The 20384-nt window shown below is 67.4% G+C and overlaps 4 protein-coding genes across 4 annotated transcripts; 3 read left to right on the top strand and 1 right to left on the bottom strand.

Moving 5' to 3' along the window:
* Positions 1 to 2466: 2466 nt before the first annotated feature.
* On the top strand, positions 2467 to 5677 carry FAM110D (family with sequence similarity 110 member D). Its single transcript, XM_062594302.1, has 2 exons — positions 2467 to 2655; positions 4015 to 5677. The coding sequence occupies exon 2, from the start codon at positions 4108 to 4110 to the stop codon at positions 5119 to 5121; it is 1014 nt and encodes a 337-aa protein (XP_062450286.1). The 5' UTR covers positions 2467 to 2655; positions 4015 to 4107; the 3' UTR covers positions 5122 to 5677.
* A 484-nt stretch (positions 5678 to 6161) lies between these two features.
* On the bottom strand, positions 6162 to 7205 carry C23H1orf232 (chromosome 23 C1orf232 homolog). Its single transcript, XM_062594321.1, has 4 exons — positions 7131 to 7205; positions 6954 to 7040; positions 6768 to 6865; positions 6162 to 6432 (listed from the first exon to the last, which is right to left on the bottom strand). Exons 1-4 carry the CDS (start codon positions 7203 to 7205, stop codon positions 6162 to 6164), a joined length of 531 nt encoding a protein of 176 aa, XP_062450305.1.
* A 1065-nt stretch (positions 7206 to 8270) lies between these two features.
* On the top strand, positions 8271 to 9509 carry ZNF593 (zinc finger protein 593). Its single transcript, XM_062594167.1, has 3 exons — positions 8271 to 8467; positions 8664 to 8726; positions 8955 to 9509. Exons 1-3 carry the CDS (start codon positions 8271 to 8273, stop codon positions 9094 to 9096), a joined length of 402 nt encoding a protein of 133 aa, XP_062450151.1. The 3' UTR covers positions 9097 to 9509.
* A 3308-nt stretch (positions 9510 to 12817) lies between these two features.
* Positions 12818 to 20207, top strand: CNKSR1 (connector enhancer of kinase suppressor of Ras 1). The gene is made up of 19 exons (XM_062594363.1): positions 12818 to 12869; positions 13279 to 13436; positions 13563 to 13753; positions 13846 to 13930; positions 14460 to 14582; positions 14662 to 14721; positions 15109 to 15177; positions 15508 to 15685; positions 16145 to 16600; positions 16735 to 16895; positions 17193 to 17223; positions 17385 to 17557; positions 17694 to 17767; positions 18159 to 18230; positions 18359 to 18432; positions 18764 to 18828; positions 18907 to 19021; positions 19329 to 19510; positions 19589 to 20207. Exons 1-19 carry the CDS (start codon positions 12818 to 12820, stop codon positions 19787 to 19789), a joined length of 2520 nt encoding a protein of 839 aa, XP_062450347.1. The 3' UTR covers positions 19790 to 20207.
* The last annotated feature ends 177 nt before the right edge of the window (positions 20208 to 20384 follow it).

Genomic DNA, 20384 nt, shown 5'->3' with positions numbered 1-20384 from the left:
CGGGGAGGCTGAGGGGGCCGCGTCCCCTGTTAGCACAAGCCGGGAGAGAGAAGGTCTTACTGAGAGCAGGGCTGTTTAATCAGGAGTTGGACACGCTCTGAAAAATCACTTTGGAGGGAAGAGTTGTGCTGTTGGACTCTTGACCTTTGAGTTCTTTCTCAAACTTTTCTCTCCAACCGTGAGGGCTGGAAACTTCCTATGTGTGGAACAAAACCTGCTGGGCAGTCAGTGCTGGAGCTTTGAGAAAAACATCAGATCAGGAGAGACAGGATAAAACTGTAAGAACTGCCAAGGGGTTTTGAGCAGATTTGTTATTTTAATGGGTGCTTTGGGATGGCTCTTACCCTCACAGCAGTCAGCAGTTTATGGCTAGTAGGGGTATTGCTCAATAAATGCCCTGTTTCTTATACTTTTTTTTCTTAGGCATCTGATTCTGCCTGCCATTGAGCGCAGGACCTTGGGTTGACTAGGTTGAATCTGGACTAGCAATCCTCAAAGGCCTTAAATGGTTTTTCTGCTTTGTAGAAGTAGGGTCTTTCAACGTATCTGGAGATGTGTGCTCCTGGGTCTTACCAGGATTGCTCACCGGACCCTGGGCAGGGATTTCTTTGCTTGCCTGGTGCGGTGGTTGCTTCCAGGCGCACCAGGCTCAGAGGGCAAAGCTGCAGCCGGGAGGAGAGGAAAGCAGAGACGGTTTGCAGCACGGAGAGGGATTTGTCAAGGGTGGAGCAGGTAGCGCTCTTCAACGTTCCTGGTAACCTTAATCGAAAAGCAGGGGGACTTTGAGCATCCAGATGACTCTAAGAGGTAAACACCGCCTGATGCGTTTCTAAGGGGTTAATCAGTTGGGTTAATAACTCCTTGGAAGCCAAGGTTGCTCAAAGTGACTACACCTGCCTGTTTAGCTTCCCCTTCGGGTGTGTGAGGGGTTTTCCATTGATTACCCGGGGAGCTGGGCCCCTGACGGGACCTGGCGGTGGGTACGGACGCTCTGCTGAGCTCCGGTTTTCCCACCACCTGGCCAAGAGGAGCTGGAGCCGCCTTGGGTTATCGGCGCCTCTCAAACCGCCCCTTTGCGCATCCTGAAATGAGATTTGGCTGATCCAAAAGGTAGCAGCTCAACCGTGAACGCCCGCCGGGGCGCAGCGGGCTGGCCGGAGCGGCGGGTGTCCCCCTGGAGCAGAGACCTGCCCGCGTCTCGCTCGGGGGTCAGTGTCTCGCAGGAGCAGCCCGCATCCGCTAGAGGAGGTGAATCAAAGGCTGCCCTGACTCACTCGTGTCTTTACCAGAACGGTAGGCTGAATTCCAGCTCGGAAAAGAATCCTGGTATCACAAACAGTGATTCACGTTGCCTGGATGAGGGGCCAGGCCGTCAAAGATACGGTGTTTTTGTCTCCGGTCGGCCGCCCTTCTCCCACGGTGGGACCTGGCTGCTGGCTCCTCTCTTCCAGGAGGGGACATGCGCTGGGCCTGGCACTGGCATCTTGCCCCCGTTTCCCCGTCTTCCTCCGGGAAGATGGGAAATGCTCTGTCACGGCTGCGTTCGTTGCTCTCCTGCCCGGAGAGCGAGCACCCGTAACGCGTTCGCAGCCCGGGCCGGTTGTGCCCTGCGGGCTGCGAGGGGCACGGGCGAAGCTGGCGGGTCCCCAGGGAGGGCGCAGGGCTTTCTCGCATCCTGCACCGCGAGGGACCAGGGCTTTGAGGAGCTGGGACCAGGGTGAAGCCTCCACCCAGCAGCGGGTGCCCCGGACCTCTGCAGCCCCTCGGCAGGCATGGGGAGGGGGGGGGGACAGGGGCAGCGTACGGAGCTGGAGGCTGTTTCCCCCCAGGAATGTGCAGCCTTCTGGGAAGGGGAGAGGGCAGAGGTAAAAATAACCTCTGGGCTGGCTCCAGTCGCTTGCGGCTTCCTGCAATTTACAGCCCTTCCCGGTGGAAGAGGAGGCAGGAACCTGCCTGGCCCGGAGCTCGCGTTGACCCTTTCACCACCGACGGGGAAGGCTCTGGAAGGACGTTTCTTCGCTCCTTTTCCCTTGCCCGCTGCTGATTTGGGGTCTCGGCTTGGAAGCGAGGATGCCTGTGAAGTCCTAGGACAGGCGAGTGCGGAGGGGGCTCCGGCAGGTCCCTGGGGAGGGGGAATCCCTTGGGCTCCCGCTCTCAAGCTGGACCCAGCTTCTCGGGACAGAGGTGCAAAGCGAGGGGCTGCCGGCGAGGACCTGGCTTCGCTGCGCTGCTCTTGACGCTCCGTGCGTGGGAGCCTCTGCTGCGGGCCCCCGAGGGAGCAGAGGGGAGCCCGTCCCTGAACCGGCATGCTGGACAGGCTTAAAAAAAAGAGAGAGAGGAGGAGGTTTGGGAGAGGTGAGATGCAGCACGTGGCAGAGGCTGCGGGGAAAGCAGGGGTTAACTGCAGCTGCGTAAGAGCAGAGCTGGGACGCTGGGGGGGTGCGCGGCGCGGAGCGGGTTAATGACGGGGCTGGCACGCAAGGGGTTAACAGGGTGGCTCTTCCTCATGGTGTATACGAGGCTCCTGCTGGCTCCGGGCTCAGTTTGCTGCTGGCGGCCAGAGGGACGGGAACGGGAACGGACAGAGCGCGGCAGGCCGGGAGCATCCCTGCCCGGGTGCCGGGAGCGTCCTGGGAGCATCCCAGCGCGGCCCAGGTGAGCGGCTGGGCAGGGACCCTGGCGCGGGGCCGAGAGCCGCCCGGCCCGGGGAGCGTGCGGGCGTCACGGCTTGGGGCGAAGCCGGCGGCGGAGGGGACCGTGCGCTGGAGCCGGCTTCCCTGGGAGCAGCTCGGGAGCTTGTCGGTCCGGAGCACGGGAGCGGAAAACCTGCGTGCCTCAGTTTACCCGCCAAGGGGGTGGAGGAAGCGTCGAAGCCTGCGGGCGCGGGAGGCTCCAGGGCTGTTTGCAGTTTCCTTAGCTGCCGTCCGCCTGGGCCCGCGGCCCCGTTGCCCGCTCCGGGGTCTGCGGGGCCGGAGGCTGCCGGGGCCGGGGCCGGTTAACGGTTAGCCGCTGGCGACGGGGCGGCTCTTTCCGCCATTTGGGCCTCTGTGTTGCAGGAAAACCGTCTGCTTTGGGCATTTACAGCCTCTTGCTCAGGCTCCAGCCCCCTGCCCTGGACGTGCCACCTCCGGCACCTGATTTACGGCCCTGGTCCCACCCTGCCCTCCCAGCTGCCCGTCGGCTCGCCCCCGGCTTTGCTCGCGCTCTCCCCGGACGGATGCTCGGTTAAAGCTGAGGCAGAGCCTCTGTGCCCCCGGCGCTGATAAAAGCCCTTTGCTCCGCGACCCTCGCCGTGATTCCGGTTACAGCACCGAGTCAGGAGAGGCATCTCCCATCCCGGGTAGCCGAGAGGAGATCCTGGCTCGGGATCCCCCCGGCACGGGCCGCTGCAGACGTCCCGTCCCGTCGGGCAAGAAACTGGGAGCAGGAGAGGCAGAGCCCCGGCGCTGCGGCCGTTCCTCCCTCGGGGGAGATGACCCTGGGCGCCGCGGAGGAGGCGCGGCGTGGCCCGTCTGCCGCAGACAGGCTCCGCTGGAAATAAACCTGCCCCCGGCTCCTTTGTTTTCCTTCCCGAAAAGGGAGACGGAGCAGGGAGCCGCGACCACGCCGCCCCGCGCGCGGAAACCCCGGCGAGCCGAAACGCCGCCGTGGCGGCCGGGGCCCGGGGACGCTCGCCGGCTTTCCTGCGCGCCGGGGCCGCGCTTTGTTCTGCCGGCCCCGGGCTCGTAAAGATAACGTGTCCGCCCGCGGTATTTTTTCCTGTTGGAAGCTGCTCTTGGGATGCCGGCGAGGCCGGCGGATGCGCGGCGCTTCTCTCTTCCTGCCCGGGGTCACGGCTGGAGAGACTCATCTCCCGCGCGAGCCCAGGACGCGTCGGTCCCACGGAGGAGCCCCGGTCCCGCGGCTTCGCCTCGCTCCGAGCCCTCTCCTGCCTGCTGGACACCCCGGAGCCCCTGCAGCGCCCGGGGTGCTGCCTCCCGCGGCGCTAACCCCGTCTCTCCTCTCTCCTCCCAGGGCCGGAGCTGAATCCGGGAGCCAGCGGGGGGGCTGGAGATCCTCCCCGGACGCGGGAGCCGGCGCCGAGCCGCGGCGCGGGGCCCGCGGGCCATGGTCCCCCTCGGCAGCCCGCCGCTGGCGGCGTGCGCCTCCGGCAACATGCGGCTGGTGGCCCCCGGCCGGCGCCTCTCGCCCCTGGGCTTGCTGAACCGCGGCCCCGGCTACCTGCGGGAGCAGATGCAGGGGGGCAGCGGGGGCCGCGCGCCCAGCGCCGTGGAGCGCCTGGAAGCCGACAAGGCCAAATACGTCAAATCCCAGCAGGTCATCAACAGCCGGCAGGAGCCGGCGCTGCTGGGCTGCTCGCCCCGGCTCTCCCCGCGCGGCCGGCGCCTCCTCGCTCTCCAGCAGCGCAACGAGCTCTGCCAGGGCTCAGACCCGAGCCGGGACGGCCCCAGGAAGCTGCCGTGCCCGCAGTCCCCCGTGTCCCGGAGGGGAGGCAGCGGCAAGCGCCTGCTGAGACCCGACTCGCTCATCATTTACCGGCAGAAACGGGACTGCCCGGTCGTGAACAAGGAGAACGCCAAGGGCTACGGCCTGGTGCGGCGCCTTTTCCAGGGGCCCCTCAGAGACAAGCCCCCCGGCTCGCCCGCGGCCAGGGGGGTGGGCGAGGGGCCGGCGGCGCGCCCGAGCCCCCAAACCCCCATGCTGTGGGTGCCCGCGGAGAAAGAGGAGGCGAGGACGCAGGGCGCGAGCGGCCGCGTGCCGGCCCCGGCCTCCCCCGGCCCCGCCAAGCAGGAGCTGGGGCTCCGCGTCTCCCTGCCGCTCTCGGAGAAGGAGCGGTTCTTCAACTACTGCGGCCTGGACCGGGCGCTCGTGGAGGTGCTGGGGCAGGAGCGCTTCGGGCCGGCGGGCTGGGATGCCGCCTCCGCCCGGCCGGCGGGCTCGTGCGAGTCGGAGCCCGGCCGGGCGTCGTGGAGCAGCGGGGAGGACGCGGAGCCGGGCGAGGAGGAGCCGGACGCCAGGCTCTGCTCCGCCGTCTCCGTCGTGGAGCGCAACGCCCGCGTTATCAAGTGGCTCTACGGCTGCCAGCGAGCCTGGGCGGCCGCCAAGGAGTCCACGGTCTGAAGACACGTCCCAACCGGGGACGGGGAGACCCCGGGCAGCCCCGCGCTGGCCCTGCCGCCGGACGCAGCCCAGACCTTGGTGTGGGGCTGCTGCTGGCTGGGAGAGACACCAGGTCTACCCAGGGGGAAACTGAGGCACTGTGGGCTGGACCCTGTTGGCTGAGGACGAGCGGGCAGATGGTTTCATGCTCTTGCAGACTGGTCTGAGCTCGGAAAGGACTGTATTTTGGGGTGCGGATGCTCGGATGAGGTTGGTGGGGGTGTCCAAGGGAAGAAGGATCCCCAGTGGGTGACCCCCTGGAGGGCTGGTTTCCCCCCCAGGTCCTCCTTCGGCCTCTCCTTGGTGCTCCCCAACTCCTGCGGGAGAGGGCAGCACCCTTGTTGGCTGCACAACTCCTCCGTTGCGGAGCCAGGCACGGTCTGGGTGGCGGGCAGAGCCCGAGCCCCCCGCTGCGGCAGTGCCCGGCTCGTCCCCTTCCCTCCAGTCTCACCGGATCCAAAGGGAGAAGGGCTATGTGGGATCAGGGTGGTGCCAAATAAACCTGGCTAGTTTTCTAGCTTGGCTATGCGTGCGGTTTCTGCAGGGCGCGGGCTCGTGGGGTGCAGGGGCCGCTCCCCCTCCCTTCCCATTGCCCTGGCCAGGACAGACCCGGCTCCCTGGAGGGTTTCCCTGTGGCAAACCCCCTGGGGTGGCTGTGCTGGGGCGGGCAGAGCCCAGCGGGCTTCAAACAGCCCCGGAGAGACGGCTGCAGGCAGGGGTGAAGAAAGCTCCACACGGCTCGGGAAAAAGGGGCACCGCAAGGTCTTTAGTGCAGACACCTCCATGCAGGCAGAGACCCACCAAAACTCACTGCAAACACCTGCCACGGAGTTACCCAGCTCCCTTATCCTGGGGTAAAAACAGCATCGGGGAAAGGGGACAGGCTGGGTCCAGAGCAGGCTGCGAAGCGAGCGCGGGGGGATGCTCTGGCCCGGGGACGGGCGCTGCGCTGCAGAGGCTGCCCGCGCTGCTGGAGAAAGTCCTTCCGGGCGGCTCCTCCTTTAATTGCCCTTGGGAGCATTTTTATTCCGGATCTCGGCAAGCTTTCCAGCCAGGAAACCCCACCTGAAGGCGCCTTCCTCCGGCTGGCGCAGGTCGCTGCCCAGGCTGGCGCAGGAGCCGCCGTCGCCGGCGGGGTCGCCGGGCTCCCCGGGGCTCTCGCCCGGCTCCGGCTCGTCCGACGCCGAAGCCTGATGCCACTTGCTAGCGAAGAGGTCCCAGAAGCCGGGCGCCTTGGCGGGGGGCAGCTCGGCCGGCGAAGTGGCCAGCGGGCTGGGGGGAGAGCGAGGGGGCGGTCGGCACGTGGGGACCAGGGTCCCAGGGCCGGAGAAGGGCGCTGGGACCCGACTGCGGGGACGACGGTGGAGACCCCTCTCTTCCCCCCTCTCCATCACCTTCAACCCTCGGTTTCTCCCAGCAAAGCTTCTCCGACCCCTCGGTCTTTGGCAGGGGACGGAGCCCGCGGGCCACGGGACGGATGCACGACTTGAGCCATACGGAGCAGGGGGACGTGCTGGAGCGTCCCGCCAGGACGTGGGACCGAGCGTGGCCCCGGCTGGGGGGCTGAGCCCGGGGTGCCCAGGGGCAGCGCGCGGGGTGCGACTTACTGGTCGGTGCAGGGCTCCGGGCCGAGCAGCTGGTGTTCGTCCTCGCGGCCGAAGAGGGACGAGAGCGTGCGCCAGCCCTTGGCTCCCACGCCCTGGACCTGCGGACGAGGCACGGCGCCACTCACCCGGCCCGGCAGCCCCTCGCCGCGGCCTCGGGGCGCCGCGGCCCCGCGCCCCAGCCCTCACCTTGCGCGCCAGCTGGGCCACGGGGCTGGCTGCCTCCTCCGCCAGCACCGGCGGCTCTGCCGTCTCCATCAGCTCGGGGGGCTCCGCCTGAAACGCAGCCCAGAGGCAGGGGTGGAAGGCGGGGGGAGGGGACCCCCGCTTTGGGGTCCCCACGCAGCCCCACGGCACTGGCCCTACCTCCTCGTCCGCCTGCTCGCCACCCAGCGTCTGCAGCACTTTGGACTTGTAGAGCCTCCAGAAGGCCTGAGTCATGGTGATGGGCTCAGGTGCCGGCCAGTCGCCCAGGTGCCGGGGAGCCCCGCGTGCCTGTCGCTGGGGCCGGGCTGCCACCCCCGTGGGGCTGGCGTGGGGGGTGGCAGGGGCATGGGTCCCCCCCCCCATCCTGGCCCCACGCTGCCCTGGGGATCCGATGTCTTCATTAAAATTGCAGGAGCCGCCTTGGCTGCACAAAGAGGAACCCGAGCCGGGCTGGTGCCGGGCCGGGGGGGCAGAGCGGAGGGGGCCACTCCAGCCACCCCCAAACCTCCTGCACAGCCCCTGACGCCCCCACACACACCACCGGGACCCTCACCCAGCGAGGTCCCCCACCTCCCTGGGGCCAGCCCTGGGCCCCGGCGCCGAGAGCGGGCGCAAGGGACGCGGCGCGGCCCCCTCCCCGCCGCGCCACGGCTCCCCATGGATTATTGATTCCCGGGGCGGGCGGTAAGGCGATCGCTGGGGGCCGGTGGGCCGACACGGCACCTCTGCCCGGGGCTCCGCGGGGGCACCCGATAAGCGCCGCGGCGGCTTTGGGCCGCCTTGGCCCCGGCTCCGGCAGGGCCCGGCCTGCTGAGCCCAGCCCAGCTCGTGGCAGCAGTGGTTGGAGCAGCGCCGGCCCCGGGGTCACCCCTCGCCTGCAGGCCGGGCCCCCCCGGGGTAGTGGGAGGGGATGCTCCCGTGCCGCTCGCCCCAGACCGTCCCCCGGGACGGTGCGGCGCTTCGGTCAGGCCACGATGCCCCGGGTGGGGCCAAATCTTGGGGGAAGCCATGGGGTTTGGGGGTGGAACAGGCCTCCCGGGGTCGGCCATGCTGCACGAGCAACCGCCGGGCGCGGGGGGGCGGGAAGGGAGCCGGGCCGGGGGTCCAGCGGCCCCGGCGCCGCGGCCGCGGGGGAGCGCGACGGGCCGCGGGGGAGCGGGACCCGCGTGGGTGGGGCGGGGCCTGTGCCGGTGGGCGGGGCCTGCGCGCCGGGGGCGGGGCCTGCCGCCTCCCCGCCCTCCCTCCCCGCCGTGCGGCGCGGCGTGTTGACGTCATCATTGCGCGCCGGGCGCCGCCGCCATGTCGCCGCGGAGCAGCCGCCGCACGGGCGCGCACCGCGCCCGCACCCTGGGCCGCCAGGCCAAGGCGAAGCGGCGCCGCCGCGACCTGGACGAGATCCACGCGGATCTGCGGCCCGAGGTCGCCGCCAAGCTGCTGCGGCAGGAGCCTGACCCCGACCTGCCGGGCTGCGCCCAGTTCTACTGCCTGCACTGCGCGTGCGTCACCGGCGGGATAACGGCGGGGGGGGGGGGGGGCACTGCTCGGTCCCCGGGTAGTTTGTCCCGGGAGAGGATGGAGGTTGCCCGGCCCAGGGCGGGCTGGTTGTGGGGGAGCTGCTCTCACCGCCGGGTGGACTGGCCCCTTGGCCAGGGCGGCTTGGGGTCCTCTGACCTTCAGTTTTCCCCCGTTTAGGCGCTATTTCGTGGATCTGACCAGCATGAAAGAGCACTTCAGGTCCAAGGTGCACAAGAAAAGGTAAGGGAGGCCCCTGTGGTCCGTGAGCCACCCACGTGAGTCCTGTTCCCACCCCCGGAGCTGGGGCTGCAGCCCCAGTGCTCTGTGCTGTCTCCAGCTTTACCAGGGTGAGGCTGGTTGTGTCAGTTCTGGGCCAGTCTGGGGGGGGGGTGGCTTGTTTTAGGGAGATTCAGTTGAAGATTAGGACTGGCATAGGTAGTTTCACAGTCATTTCTGCTTTCTTTTCAGGTTGAAACAGCTGAGTGAGGAGCCGTACACCCAGGAGGAGGCAGAGAGAGCAGCTGGGATGGGATCTTACATCCCCCCGAAGAAGGTAGAAGTGCAGACCCAACCGATCGATGAAGAAATTGAGATGGAGGCATCCAGCTGAGTGCAATGAACTAAAGGGCCAGGGCTGCCCTGTTTGCAGGTGCTTTTGTTACGGTGCTCCAAAAAGGGTATCTTTTACTGAGCCCTGTGAGGAAAACAAGCTCTATTCCAGCCTCCCGGCAATCAAACCCAGCTGTTTGCCTGGCAGCACTCCTTGTTGAAGTGCTGATGAGGAGAAGGCAGCCAGAGAGACCTTTGATGCCCTCGCTGGGGAGGACGCTGGGGACGTTGGGGACGCTGTGTGCCTGACAGCAGGCTCTGCATTCTCTTTCCTGGGGAAGGAACAGACAGCTTCTTGGTGTAAATATTAGCTCAACTATGCACTCATCTCTCAGTTTTAGAGCAGTTTTTGATAATTCTCCTTGGATTAGAGGTTGACACCTGTAACTCACCCATTAAAGCGTGCTGAAATCAGCAGTGTTGGATGCAGTTCTTTGCTAGTGTGATCCAAGCTCTGGCTTGGAGCAGTGCTGAGGAAGTGAGAGTAGCCGCCGTTCTAGATCGAGGCTAATCTCTTGATTTTAAGCTTTTTCTCAATGATTGAAATAAAATATTCTCAGTGTGTCTACCAGTTTGTAGCAGTAGCCTCATCACAGTTCTCCTGCCCTGACAGGAAGATAAAGCTCCCTCTGCTTTGCCCCCCAGTGAGGGGGATCCCAAAGCACAGGTAGCAGGTGCAGCACGCGAGCTGCTTTTGGGGGAGACTGTGCTGGAATGAACAGCCCGTAGACCCAAGGGCTTGATCGCAAGCAGCCCTGCCTGGTTTGAGCTCACAGGATGATCCCTGGTCTCTTGCGGGCTTTGAGTGTGGAAGGCTGATGCTTTCTTTGCGGGGACACTTCCAGGCTTCTGCCTGCTAAAACGCAACGCGTGTCACCGGAGAGCCATGGCGAGGGGCCCTGTGTACAGTGCGAGCCGGTGCCCGGCCTGCCGCCGCCCTGCCCCTGCGCAGGGAAGGCGCTCCCGCCCCTGCTGGGGCGGTCCCTCCCTGCTCGGCCTCCCTCTGCTATGCGATTCCAGTGTTGCAGTGCCACTGACTGTTGTAAATACCTGCAGAACAGGTTTAACTGACACGGACCGTGGCACTAACACAGCAGGTTAAAGGTTTGTCTCCTCTGCTGGGCCACAGGACAGAGTGCTCAGCTGCAGCAGCAGCAAGGCAGCGAGACAGCACAGCTTTGATTGGAAGGAAAAGATTTATTTACGTGCAGACTAACCAGGTTTCTTCCTCACGGGGTTTTCCAGGCAATTAAACCTAGCTCTCTTGTTGGTATCTAACCCTCTCTGCTAGAGGCAGCTCTGCTCCATGCTGCAGCTTGCTCTATGGGGTTTGGTGCCCAAGATAGAGGGGTGGGAAGCTTGTGGTCTCCCATCCCGCTGAGACCTGTCTCTGGGGAGACTGGAAGTGCTCCCCTTGCTCCTGCTCTTCATCTCGAGCTCTGCACAGCGATTCTCAGATGGGAGCCACCCCTGTGTCCCCATTTCCACCCCCAGCCTCTCGTTCAGAGGCTGATCTTGGTCCCGGCCCTCCCCGCTCTGTTATCTAACAGCGCTGTGCACTGACCTCCTTTCTGCCGGCCCTGACGTGGGGCTGCTGGCTGAGCCGCCCCGGGAGGGAGGAGCGGCTCTTAATTGGAGCTGGGCTGGCTGCGGATGCAGCACATTCCCCTGCGTCACCCCGCCAGTTCCAGTTTGGGGAGGGACCTGCATGCTGCTGCGGGCCAGGTGCAGGGAGCCGCCCCGGTCCCTCCCCGGGGAGCAGGGCAGGGGCAGTTGGAGGGAAACGCTGCACCCAGGCCCCCGTTTCCGTGCGTGTCTGTCTGTTGAAGCTCAGTTGTCTCATGGTGGCTGGATCCTGGCTTTTCACCAGCAGCTCGGTTTAGGGCTCAGCTCTGCATCTCTGGACAGCTCTAGGGCTGGAGAGTGACCCTGGTTGCCAGCTCGCAGCATTCGTTTGTGTTTTGGGGGAATTGAAGTCAGAGTCGTGTTGGCTTTTTCATCCTTTGTTCCAGCTCCCAAAATTGGGGCGAATGTGTCCTCTCAGCTCCAGGGCAACAGCAGGCCAAGGCATGGAGGGGGAGGGCAGGACGCAGCACGGATGGGCCGGGAAGGAGCCACGAGGCGAGACGGCAGCTCCGCTTAGCCGGGGTTTCGTGAGCAGAGCGGGTCCGGCAGCTCCCGCGCCGCCGGCTTGGGGCTCGACTGGAGAGAGCAGGGCGGGATGTGGTGGCGCTGGAGCCGGGGACCGTCACCCAGGCCTCAGGGCTCCGGGGCGCCTTTGGCGGGCCCGGCCATCCGCCGGGCGCTGTAGTAGGAGAGGCTCAGCCCCACGACGGCCAGCAGCAGGGCCAGCTGGTTCACCAGCCGGTCCCTCGGCTCAGCCGCTCGCCCCGCTGCCAGCTGCATCTGCGGGAGCAGAGGAAGGTGCTGCGAGACCCGGAGCTGCGCTGCTGCCCGAAACCGCCCCGGGGAGGGAAACTCGGGGGCCTGGGAGCGGGGACGGGCCCTGCTCCGCTCGGGGGTGCGCCGGGCGAGCTGGGGGGCCACGCGAAGAGCGCGCTGACCGTGTCCTGAATGTCCTCTCTGCGCCCGGAAAAAACATTGAGGGATTTAAGGGAGAAAAGCGCGGTTTTGGGTGGCGGGCGGTCCCGCGGCCTCGCTGTGCTGCCGAGGGCTGCGAGGGTGCTCTCGGGCTGGGCTTTCTGCCCTCGATGCCGGCACCGAGCGCTGCCGCCGTGGGCCCTCTTTGGGGCCAGGGTACGGCCGGGCATCGCCCCCGGCGGCTGGCGGGGCTCGTGGGCGGCCCGGTGCGGGGGGCGCTGAGAGGGGCCCACCGATACAGCCCCCCTCAGCTCGACCCTTACCTGGAGCAGCCGAAAATACCCCGGCGTTAAGCGTCTCGGGCGGATGATCATGGCGCGGCGGGGAAGGACGACGGGAGGAAGAGGAGAGACGCGAGGCAGCAGGGAAGGCCCGCGGCTGGCGCGGAGATCGGCGGGAGCGGGGGGCCCCCCCGGCTCCGTCGTCCGGGAACGGGGCTGTGCCGCACGCGGCCCCGGCATCGGGACCACCCCCCCCCCCGCCTCGGCCCCTTCTCCGGGCGAACCGTGGGGCCGAGCCCGCGGTGCCGCCGGTGCCCGCGTGCCGGGGCGGCCGGCCCCGAGATCGCGGCGGGGCCGCGGAGCCTGGCGCGGCCGCCCGGCAGCGGCTGTCAGCAGTGATCAGCGCACGCTGCTCCCCCAAGCGCACGGGCGGGCGGGCGACGGCGGGGGGGTGACGGCCCCGCCGAGGCGTCTTCCGGCCGAGCCGAGCTCCCGCGTGGCTCCGGGCGAGCCGTGGGGCGCCTGGGGGCTCGGCAGAGCCCGGCTCGCTGTGGGGCGGCGGGTGGGCGCTGCGCCGTGCCTCGGTTTCCCCACCTGCAAAGTGAGGGGGGAAAGCCCGACCCACGGGAGCTGCCTGCCTGCCTGGGGGAAACTGAGGCACGGGGGGCTGGGGGGGCTGAGCCCCCACTTCTGGGGGGCTCCGTGGGCCCCAGTGGGAGCAGCCCTGGGCGGGCACCTGGGCTCTGCCTTCGCTGTATGTGAGCAGAGCTGGGCGGGGGGGGTACTGGGTGGTACTGGGCGCTACTGGGAGGCGGCGGGGGCGGGCCCGGCGGCAGAGCGGCGGCCGGGCGCGCCAATCCGGAGCGCTCACCTGGCGCAGGTGTGCCGGCCGCGGCGGCGATGGAGCCCGTCGGCGCCTGGAGCCCCGCGCAGGCGGCTGCCTGGCTCCGAGGTGAGCGGCCCCCGGCCGGGCCCCCCCTCCCCGGGTGACACCGGCGGGGACCGGGGGGGGGGTGGCAGCGGGGGGAGGGGGGCAGAGCCGCCCCGGGATGGCGTGGGGTGCCGCTGCCCCCCTTTGCAGCGGGGCTGGGGGGGGGGGAAGGGGGTCAGCTCCGTGTCCGTCTGTCTGTCTGTCCGTCCGTCCCTGCGTAGCTGGCCCGCGAGGCCGCTCGGGCCGGCCCGCGGCACGACGCAGGCTGAGACCTGGCGGACTCATTCCGCGGCGAGGCGGCGCCCTGCATCCGGCTGCGCCCCGGCGGGGGCGGCGGCGGCGGGGGGCGGGGGGGGGGAATTCACCGGCGCTCCCGCGGCGGCGCCCGGCGGCGCCCGCGGCGGCTCCAGGGCGGCGCGTCCCCGGGCAGGCCTGGACGCGGCGGTGCAGGGGTACCCCTTCGAGGCGTGGGGGCTGCGCGGCGCCCAGGTGCTGCGGCTGTCGGCGGGCGCGCTGGAGGCGCTGGGCGTGCGGCGCGTGGGCCACCAGGAGCTGCTGCTGGAGGCCGTGGAGCAGCTGCGGGCGCTGGTGAGTGCCGCCATCCCATCCCATCCCGGCCCCCCCGGGGCGACCCGGCTCTCCTGCACCGGGGGCCGGATGCCGGGAGCACCCTCGGGCGTCACGCGCCGCCCCGGCACCTTTCTCCCGCGCCAGGACGAGGAGCCGGCGAGCACGAGCCTGCGGGCGCTGGCGGGGACGCTGCGGGCGCTGGCGCGCCGGGCGCAGGCCCTGGCGCTGGGTGAGCGCCGCGCCGGGGCCGAGCCGCGGCCGCCCTCCCTCGAGCTGCTGGCCTGTGTCGTCGACCTCGTCGGGGCCGCCAAGGAGCTCTTCTCCTGGCTCAACAGGTCGGGGCCGGGAGGGCAGGCAGGCGCGGGGCACCCGCGGGCGCTGGGCACCCCCCGAGCCGCCTGCCCGCCTTCCTCCCGCGCCCCCCCAGGTACCTCTTCTCCACCCTGAACGACTACTCGGCCAGCCGCGACATCGTCCACCTCTGCGCCGAGCTGGTGGAGGCTCTGCAGGGGGTGAGCGCCGCGGCCGGCCGCGCCGCCCCGACGCCCCGGGGACGGGCTTGGCGCGCACCCGCAGCCTCTGCATGTCGGAGGCAGCCGTGCAAGAGCTGCCGCAGCTCCCGGGGCGATGGGGGGACGTGGCACGGGCTGGGGGGGTCGCGGGGGCTGTTATCCCCCAGGAGCGCGGTTTTCCCGCGGGGAGCCCAGCCGGGATGGTGCTGGCACGGCCCAGGCTGCCCCGAGAAAGGGGCTTCGGCGGGCTCCCGCGAGGAGGAAGAGGAGGCACGGGCGATCCCCAAACACGCCGGCGCCGGAGAGGGGTGCAGCCACCCGTAGGCAGCCCCAGGCTGGGCCCTTGGGTGCTGTCCGGAGCCGAGCGCCGGCCCTCGCGCTCAGCCCCGCTCTCCTCCTAGGACTGCCCGGCCGACGGGAGGGCCGGCCGGATCCTGCCCATCGTAAGTGCTGGCGGTGGGCAGCGGCGGGGCTGGCGGTGCCCTGGCCCCCTCCTCGGCCACGCTCAGCCTCGCTCTGTCGCCCCCAGTGCCAGCACATCGTGGGCATCTGCGAGGGCATCGTGGGCTGCAGCCCCGCGGCGCTGCTGGACTGCACGGCCGTGCTGCAGCGCGTGGAGCTGGCGCCAGCTCTGCCCCCCGCCGCCGCGCTGGTGAGTGCCCCGGCGTCTGCAGCCCCCCGCTCTCCCCACCGCCCTGCTCACAGCTCCCTTCTCCATCCCCTCTCTGCAGGACCTGGAGATCATGTCCACCAGCTCCGGCCAGCACTTTGTATCCGGGACGGCCTCAGAGGTGAGCTGGGGGCTGCTCCCGGTCCTGCCTGTCCCCCGTGCCACAATATCGCCTGCCCCAGGTGTGCCCTGGCAGGCGGGATCCCGCGCGCCGCTTCGAGCCCCCCGTCCGGCCCCCTGGCCCGGCTGAGCCTGGGCAGCTCGTCTCGTGGGTGAGCGCGGCCGGGGCTGCAGCGGGAGCCCCGCTCCGTGGTCCCACCAGCCCCTGCCTGGCTCCTGCCCAGCATTGCCCAAAAGGTCAGCCCGGCCGGTTAATATTTAACCCCCGCTTTGCAAAGCCCCGCTGATTTAGCCCAGCCGTGGCCCGGGGGGCGGCGCAGGCGCCTAGGGCGCTTCCCGGGGGGCAGCCGCCGCGGCGCCCGCTCCCGCCGCCTCCCTCTGCCCGCAGGCGCTGCCCGAGCGCGGCTCCCCCGTCCTGCCCGGAGACGAGATCGTGCAGGTCAACGAGCAGGTCGTGGTGAGTCCGGCGGCTTCGGGACCGTGGCTGCGCCGTGGCCGGGATCGGGGGGTACCAACCCCCCCCCGGCTGCCGGAGGGCGCCGATTTCCGGGCAGGGAAATTTTGGCCAGGGAGCCCCTGTGTCGCCGGGTCTCCTAGAAAGCATCGCTCCTGCCGCCTGCCTCGCTCCGCGCCTCTCCCGGAGCGGCTGCTTTGCAGGGTGCAGGGATGCATCCGTGGAGGAGCTGTTGGAAACGTGTCCTCTGCACAGCGGGAGCCTGAAGGGGGGCCACGAGCTCCCCAGTGCTGAGCACCGGTGCTGAGCGCCGGTGGCCGGTGCCGTTTGCAGGTGGGCTGGACACGTGCCAATCTGGAGAAGAAGCTGCTGGAGAAGCCGAGCGGGGCCACGCTGGTGCTGAAGAAGATCCCCCTCAGCCTCCCCGGCTCCCCCCAGGCTGCCAGGCAGCCGGTGAGCGATCCCAGCGCTCCCAGTACAGCCCCAGTGCCGGACTGGGTGGTGCTGGGAGGCGGGCAGGGATGCTCGGAGCTGGGCAGCTCCCACCTAGAAGCGCCGGGGGAACGTCCCCAAGCGGGACGTGCTGGCGGGGCGCAGGCTGGGACTGACGCGCCGTCCTGCAGGGAGCCTGCTCGGAGGCTGCGGATCCGGCCGGCGCCGAGAGCAGCGAGCGCCCTGGCAGCCCCTCGTCGCTGAGCTCCAGGTGAGCCCCGAGCCTCGCGCCCGGGAAACACCAGCCTTGCAAAGCCAGCGGGTGCTTGGGAGCATCCGCAGCCCGTTCCCAGCCGGTGCCGGGTGGAGAGCCCGGGCTGGGAGCACCGCGGCGGAGAGTAATGCTCGTGCAAGCGTCCGGAGAAGCTGCCAAGAGTCTTAAGGAAAAAAAAAAAGGCTCTGTTTGTAATTAAGTCACTTGGTAACATTTTAATGGGGATTGAGACTATATTTAGAAATGACCCTGCTCCTCTCCCAGAATGGAAAGGCGTTCGCAGAGCCGGCGCCTGCTGCCGGCGCTTCTGTCCGAGGCAAAAGGCCCGACCCCGGCTGGAGGCGCCGGACGGTGCCTTGATTTCCCCAGGGGGGCAAAAAAGCAGAGGGGCTGGTTTAGCCGGTGCCTCGCCGCTGCTCCGCGCCGCTGCTCTCCCTCCTCCCCTGCTTTTCCGGGGAGGGAGAAACGCCCGTGCCCGAGCGACCTGCGAGCCGGGCCAGCGGCGCGTGACCTGGCGCCGGCACCTCCGCGGCCGCCGGACCGGCCCCGACAGGAGGGGATTTTTACCCCGAGGGATCCCTGTTCCCTACAGCACGGCTGCCGACTGGGAATTGGGGCCTGACTTGGCACTGGACCCCACCACCGACGACGAGGAGGAGGAGGAGCGAGACTGCAGCCTGCCCGGCCAGGACGTCGGGGACCTGGGAGCGCTCGGAGACGGTAAGGAGCGGTGGGAGGGCGTCCGGAGAAAGAGCGGTTTCTCCGTCCGGGGTACGGATCCGACCCATGGAGTGGAGAAAGGGCAGCTCGGCCGGGTCGGGGGAGGCTGAGCGCTCCGGGCTCGCTCTCCGCAGGTGCCTCGGAGGACGCGGCGGCGGGGAGAAGCGCGCCGCCGGCCAGCCCGCGCTCGCCGGGCGCCCTCGCTGCCGCCAGCCCCGTGGAGCTCGGCCCCCCGGGAGCCGCCGGGAGCGGGGCTGGCAGTCGGGGCGCCCAGCCCAGCCAGCTCCCCGGTGAGGTGAGACCCGGAAAAGGGGAGCAGTGCCGAACCGGGGGGGTCTCCGGCAGGGCTGGGGGTGGGAACAGGATGGGCATCGTGTCTGGCCTGAGCCAAGAGGCAAAACCCTCATCTGGGGGTTCGTTAAGCTGCTGAGCTCGATGCTGCAGGATTTGCAAAGCAGCCAGATGAGGGGGGACCCACAGGGTGGTGGGCACAGCTCGGGGTTGGGGTCTCGGCTGCACCTGGGGCTGGGCTAATGCTGTGCTGCCCCGTGCCTGCCCCATCACCTCTAATCGCCTCCATCTCTCCACCCAGGGCAGCCCCAAAACGTGCTGCAGAACCAAAGGTGAGCTCCTCAAACCCTTCGAAATGCTGCGTGGCCCCGGAGCAGAGCAGAAAGGTCCCCTGGGGCCCTGGGGCAGCTGCCGCCCGTCCCTGGAGAGGCGGTGGAGCGAGGGCCGGGGGCTGCCCGCCAGCGCTGGGCACCACCTCTCCTGCCTCCCGCAGGAGTGGCGACCAGGCTGAGCCGCCGGCGGGTCTCGTGCCGGGACCTGGGCCGGGTGGACTGCGATGGCTGGCTCCTGAAGAAGAAGGACCACGTGGGCTTCATGGCCCAGAAGTGGAAGCGTTGCTGGTTCGTGCTGAAAGGCCACACGCTCTACTGGTACAACCACCCCAACGTGAGTGGAGCCCGCTGGGCGTCCTCACTCCTTTTGGCTGGACCCTGGACGACTGGGAGATACGTGTGGCGCCAGGCAGTTTCTCCAAGCCAGAGAGCAGTGCACGGTGGTGGACCTTGCTGTGTTTCCCCAACAGGATGAGAAGGCTGCGGGTCTCATCAACATGGCCACTTACGATCTGGAAAGCACGCGGGAGCAGAAGAAGAAATAGTGAGTGGATGTCACGGCCGTTCTCTTGGCCATCTTGCCACAGACCTTCTTGCCTGTGCTCTCCGAGGGGCTTTGCTGGCAAACCCTGCCGGGTGCCAACTGCCCATCCCAGCGCAGCACTGGAGGGGTCATGGTTGCACTGGTAGGACTGGCTATGTTGCGGTGCGGGATGTGCATTGCCTTCCTGGCGTTATTTGAGATGTGGCCAAGGGCAGGCTGTATCCAGAGCATCTCTGACACCAGGGAAAATGGTAGCCCCAACCTGTGGGCTGGATTGGGAAAGAAAAGGCTGCTGGCATGAGGCAGGCAGGAAGGGGACTTAGGGCTGCCTATGGTCACCAGTGACCCCAGAGAAGCAGCAGCAAGCACAGCTGCCCCCTTGCTCTTCCAGTGTTTTCCAGCTCTCCCATGAGAAGTACAAGCCCTTCATCTTCGCTGCAGAAACACTCGCTGATTTGAGCATGTGAGTAAGGCTCATGCTAGTCCTGCCACAGGCATGGGCCAGATAAACAGCCCCGCAGCTTGCAGCGGCTCAGACTGCGGTGGGGAGCAGGCTGGCTGTGACCATCCATCTGTCTTTCTTCTCCCCAGGTGGGTCAGTCATCTGATAACGGCCAAAACGAAGTACACGCTGGCCCACCAGTCTGTCCCACAGAAGGAGGAAGGTAGGCTCAGCCTTTTCCGGGACACGCCATGAGTTGGGAGAAGGGGTCAGTTCATCCCAGGGATGTGGGGAGCTGGGGGGCCCAGGGTGTCCACATGGCAGCAATTCCTCACGGTTGGGTGCCTGCATGGGGGTACTAGGAGCTTTGCCCATGACCTGGGAGAAAAGCACAGGAACTGCCTCTCCATCTAGGAGAGGTTGGAGGGAGGGATGGGGTAGCGATGCTTAACCTGGGAGGGCTGAGGGGCAGCCTGGCCCCTGCCCCACTGCGGGGATGAGGCCGGGGTTTCCTGCTCCCCTCCAGTCCCACCGTCCTCCCTCATTGCCTCCAGACTGCTACAGCGAGACGGAAGCTGAGGACCCGGATGATGACTCTCCCAGGCACGGCTGCGATTCTGTAAGTGGCCCTGCTGGAAAGGGGACATCCTGGGGAAGGGAGAACCTCATCTCACCTTCTGCTCCATCTCTTCTCTAGCCAAAGAGAAAGCTGCAAAATGCCCCAGAGAAAGCCCAGCTCTTCCTAGCCAGTGGTGAACCCAGCAGTGCAGCCAGCAGCCCCCAGGGCAGCCCCCGGCCCTGCTCACCCATGGGTAGGTGCTGGGGGTGCTTGGGGTGGTCTGTGCCCTGCAGTGGATGGAGCCCTGTCCTCATTGAGCAAACTCATGGCCACCCTTTTGTGTGTGTGTGTGTGTGTGTGTGTGTGTGGTGTGGGGAGGTTAACTCGACTCCTTGCAGGCCTGTTGGGACATACATTATGGTGTCTTCAGCCTCATTTTGATCTATGGCCCAGTCTCCCCTTTGGGTTTGGGATGCTCGCGAGACAGGGTTTCAGGCAGGGCAACCTTGTGGGTGGTCAGGGTGGTTCCCATGCTGTGGTGCCCTCCTCTCACCACCTAGACTCCTCCGGGGAGGATCTCGAGAGCCTGATGCAGGGCCTGAAGCAGGGCGGGGTGTCCCTCATCGGGAGGCAGCGGTTCCTGACGGAGGAGCAGTACCGCAAATCCTTCATCAAGCGCAACAAGAACCCCCTCATCAACGAGAAGGTGCACCTGGTGCGGGCCCTGCAGAGCACACTCAAGGTGGGAGCCCCCAGTCCTCTCCAGCCCCTGCCTTGGGCCACGCTTGGCGTCCCCAAAACACTCCTTTGCTCTCTGCAGGCAAAGCTCACAGAGCTGCAGGTCCTGGAGCAGCTGCTCAGCGATGCTGCGCTCACCTCAGAGAAGTTCACAAGCTGGAAGGAAGAGCACCAGGACCTGTACCAGGAGCTGCGGGAGTGGTGGGTGCGTCAGCAGGGCCAGGACCTCGACGGGGGGCTTGGGGCCGAGCCCAGCCCGCTGCAAGAAGCAGCCGAACCGTGACATCTCACCAAGGCCTGCCACTCCTTCCTGGCTGGACATCTCCAGCACACATCTCTCCCATGAAAAAACACCGTGCTGCAGGAGCAAAGAGGATGCTCTGCCTGTCCCAGCTGGTCCCATGGCATGGGATAGTTGTGCAGCAGGAGGGGTTTGTGTCATTTTTGAAGGCAGAGACTTGAGTATGGACTTTTGTGTGAGAAATGGCTTCTGCTACCTCTCCACTCGTTGAAACAAGACATTGCTGTGACAGCATGGAGTCTTGCTTTCTTCAAGGACATTTTGTCTTGGATCCACACTGGCAACAAGGGCCTTTTCCTGGAGGAACATGGCCCTCACGCCCCTGACTCGTCTGCCAGCATGGTGCCTGCAGTTGGCCAGGCCTGGGTCCCTTCTGCTGTAAATAAAACTATGTCGATGAGGCCTGCTTATGTTTTGTTCTCTATGAAATGTCCCTATGATGACAGCCAGCCCCTGCAATGCCATGCACCGCCTTCCTCCTCTGTCCTCCTGGGCCTGGGGCATCCCTCCATCCTCCACATCCTGCTCTGCTCTCCCGTGAGTGAGCCAGCTCCAGGGGGACAGGGACAGGCTTCGG

The sequence above is a fragment of the Rhea pennata genome, chromosome 23 (assembly GCF_028389875.1).
Source record: "Rhea pennata isolate bPtePen1 chromosome 23, bPtePen1.pri, whole genome shotgun sequence".
NCBI classification, from domain to species: domain Eukaryota; kingdom Metazoa; phylum Chordata; class Aves; order Rheiformes; family Rheidae; genus Rhea; species Rhea pennata.
The sequence above is the reverse complement of the archived record's forward strand: the minus strand, read 5'-3'. Positions and strand labels throughout refer to the sequence as shown.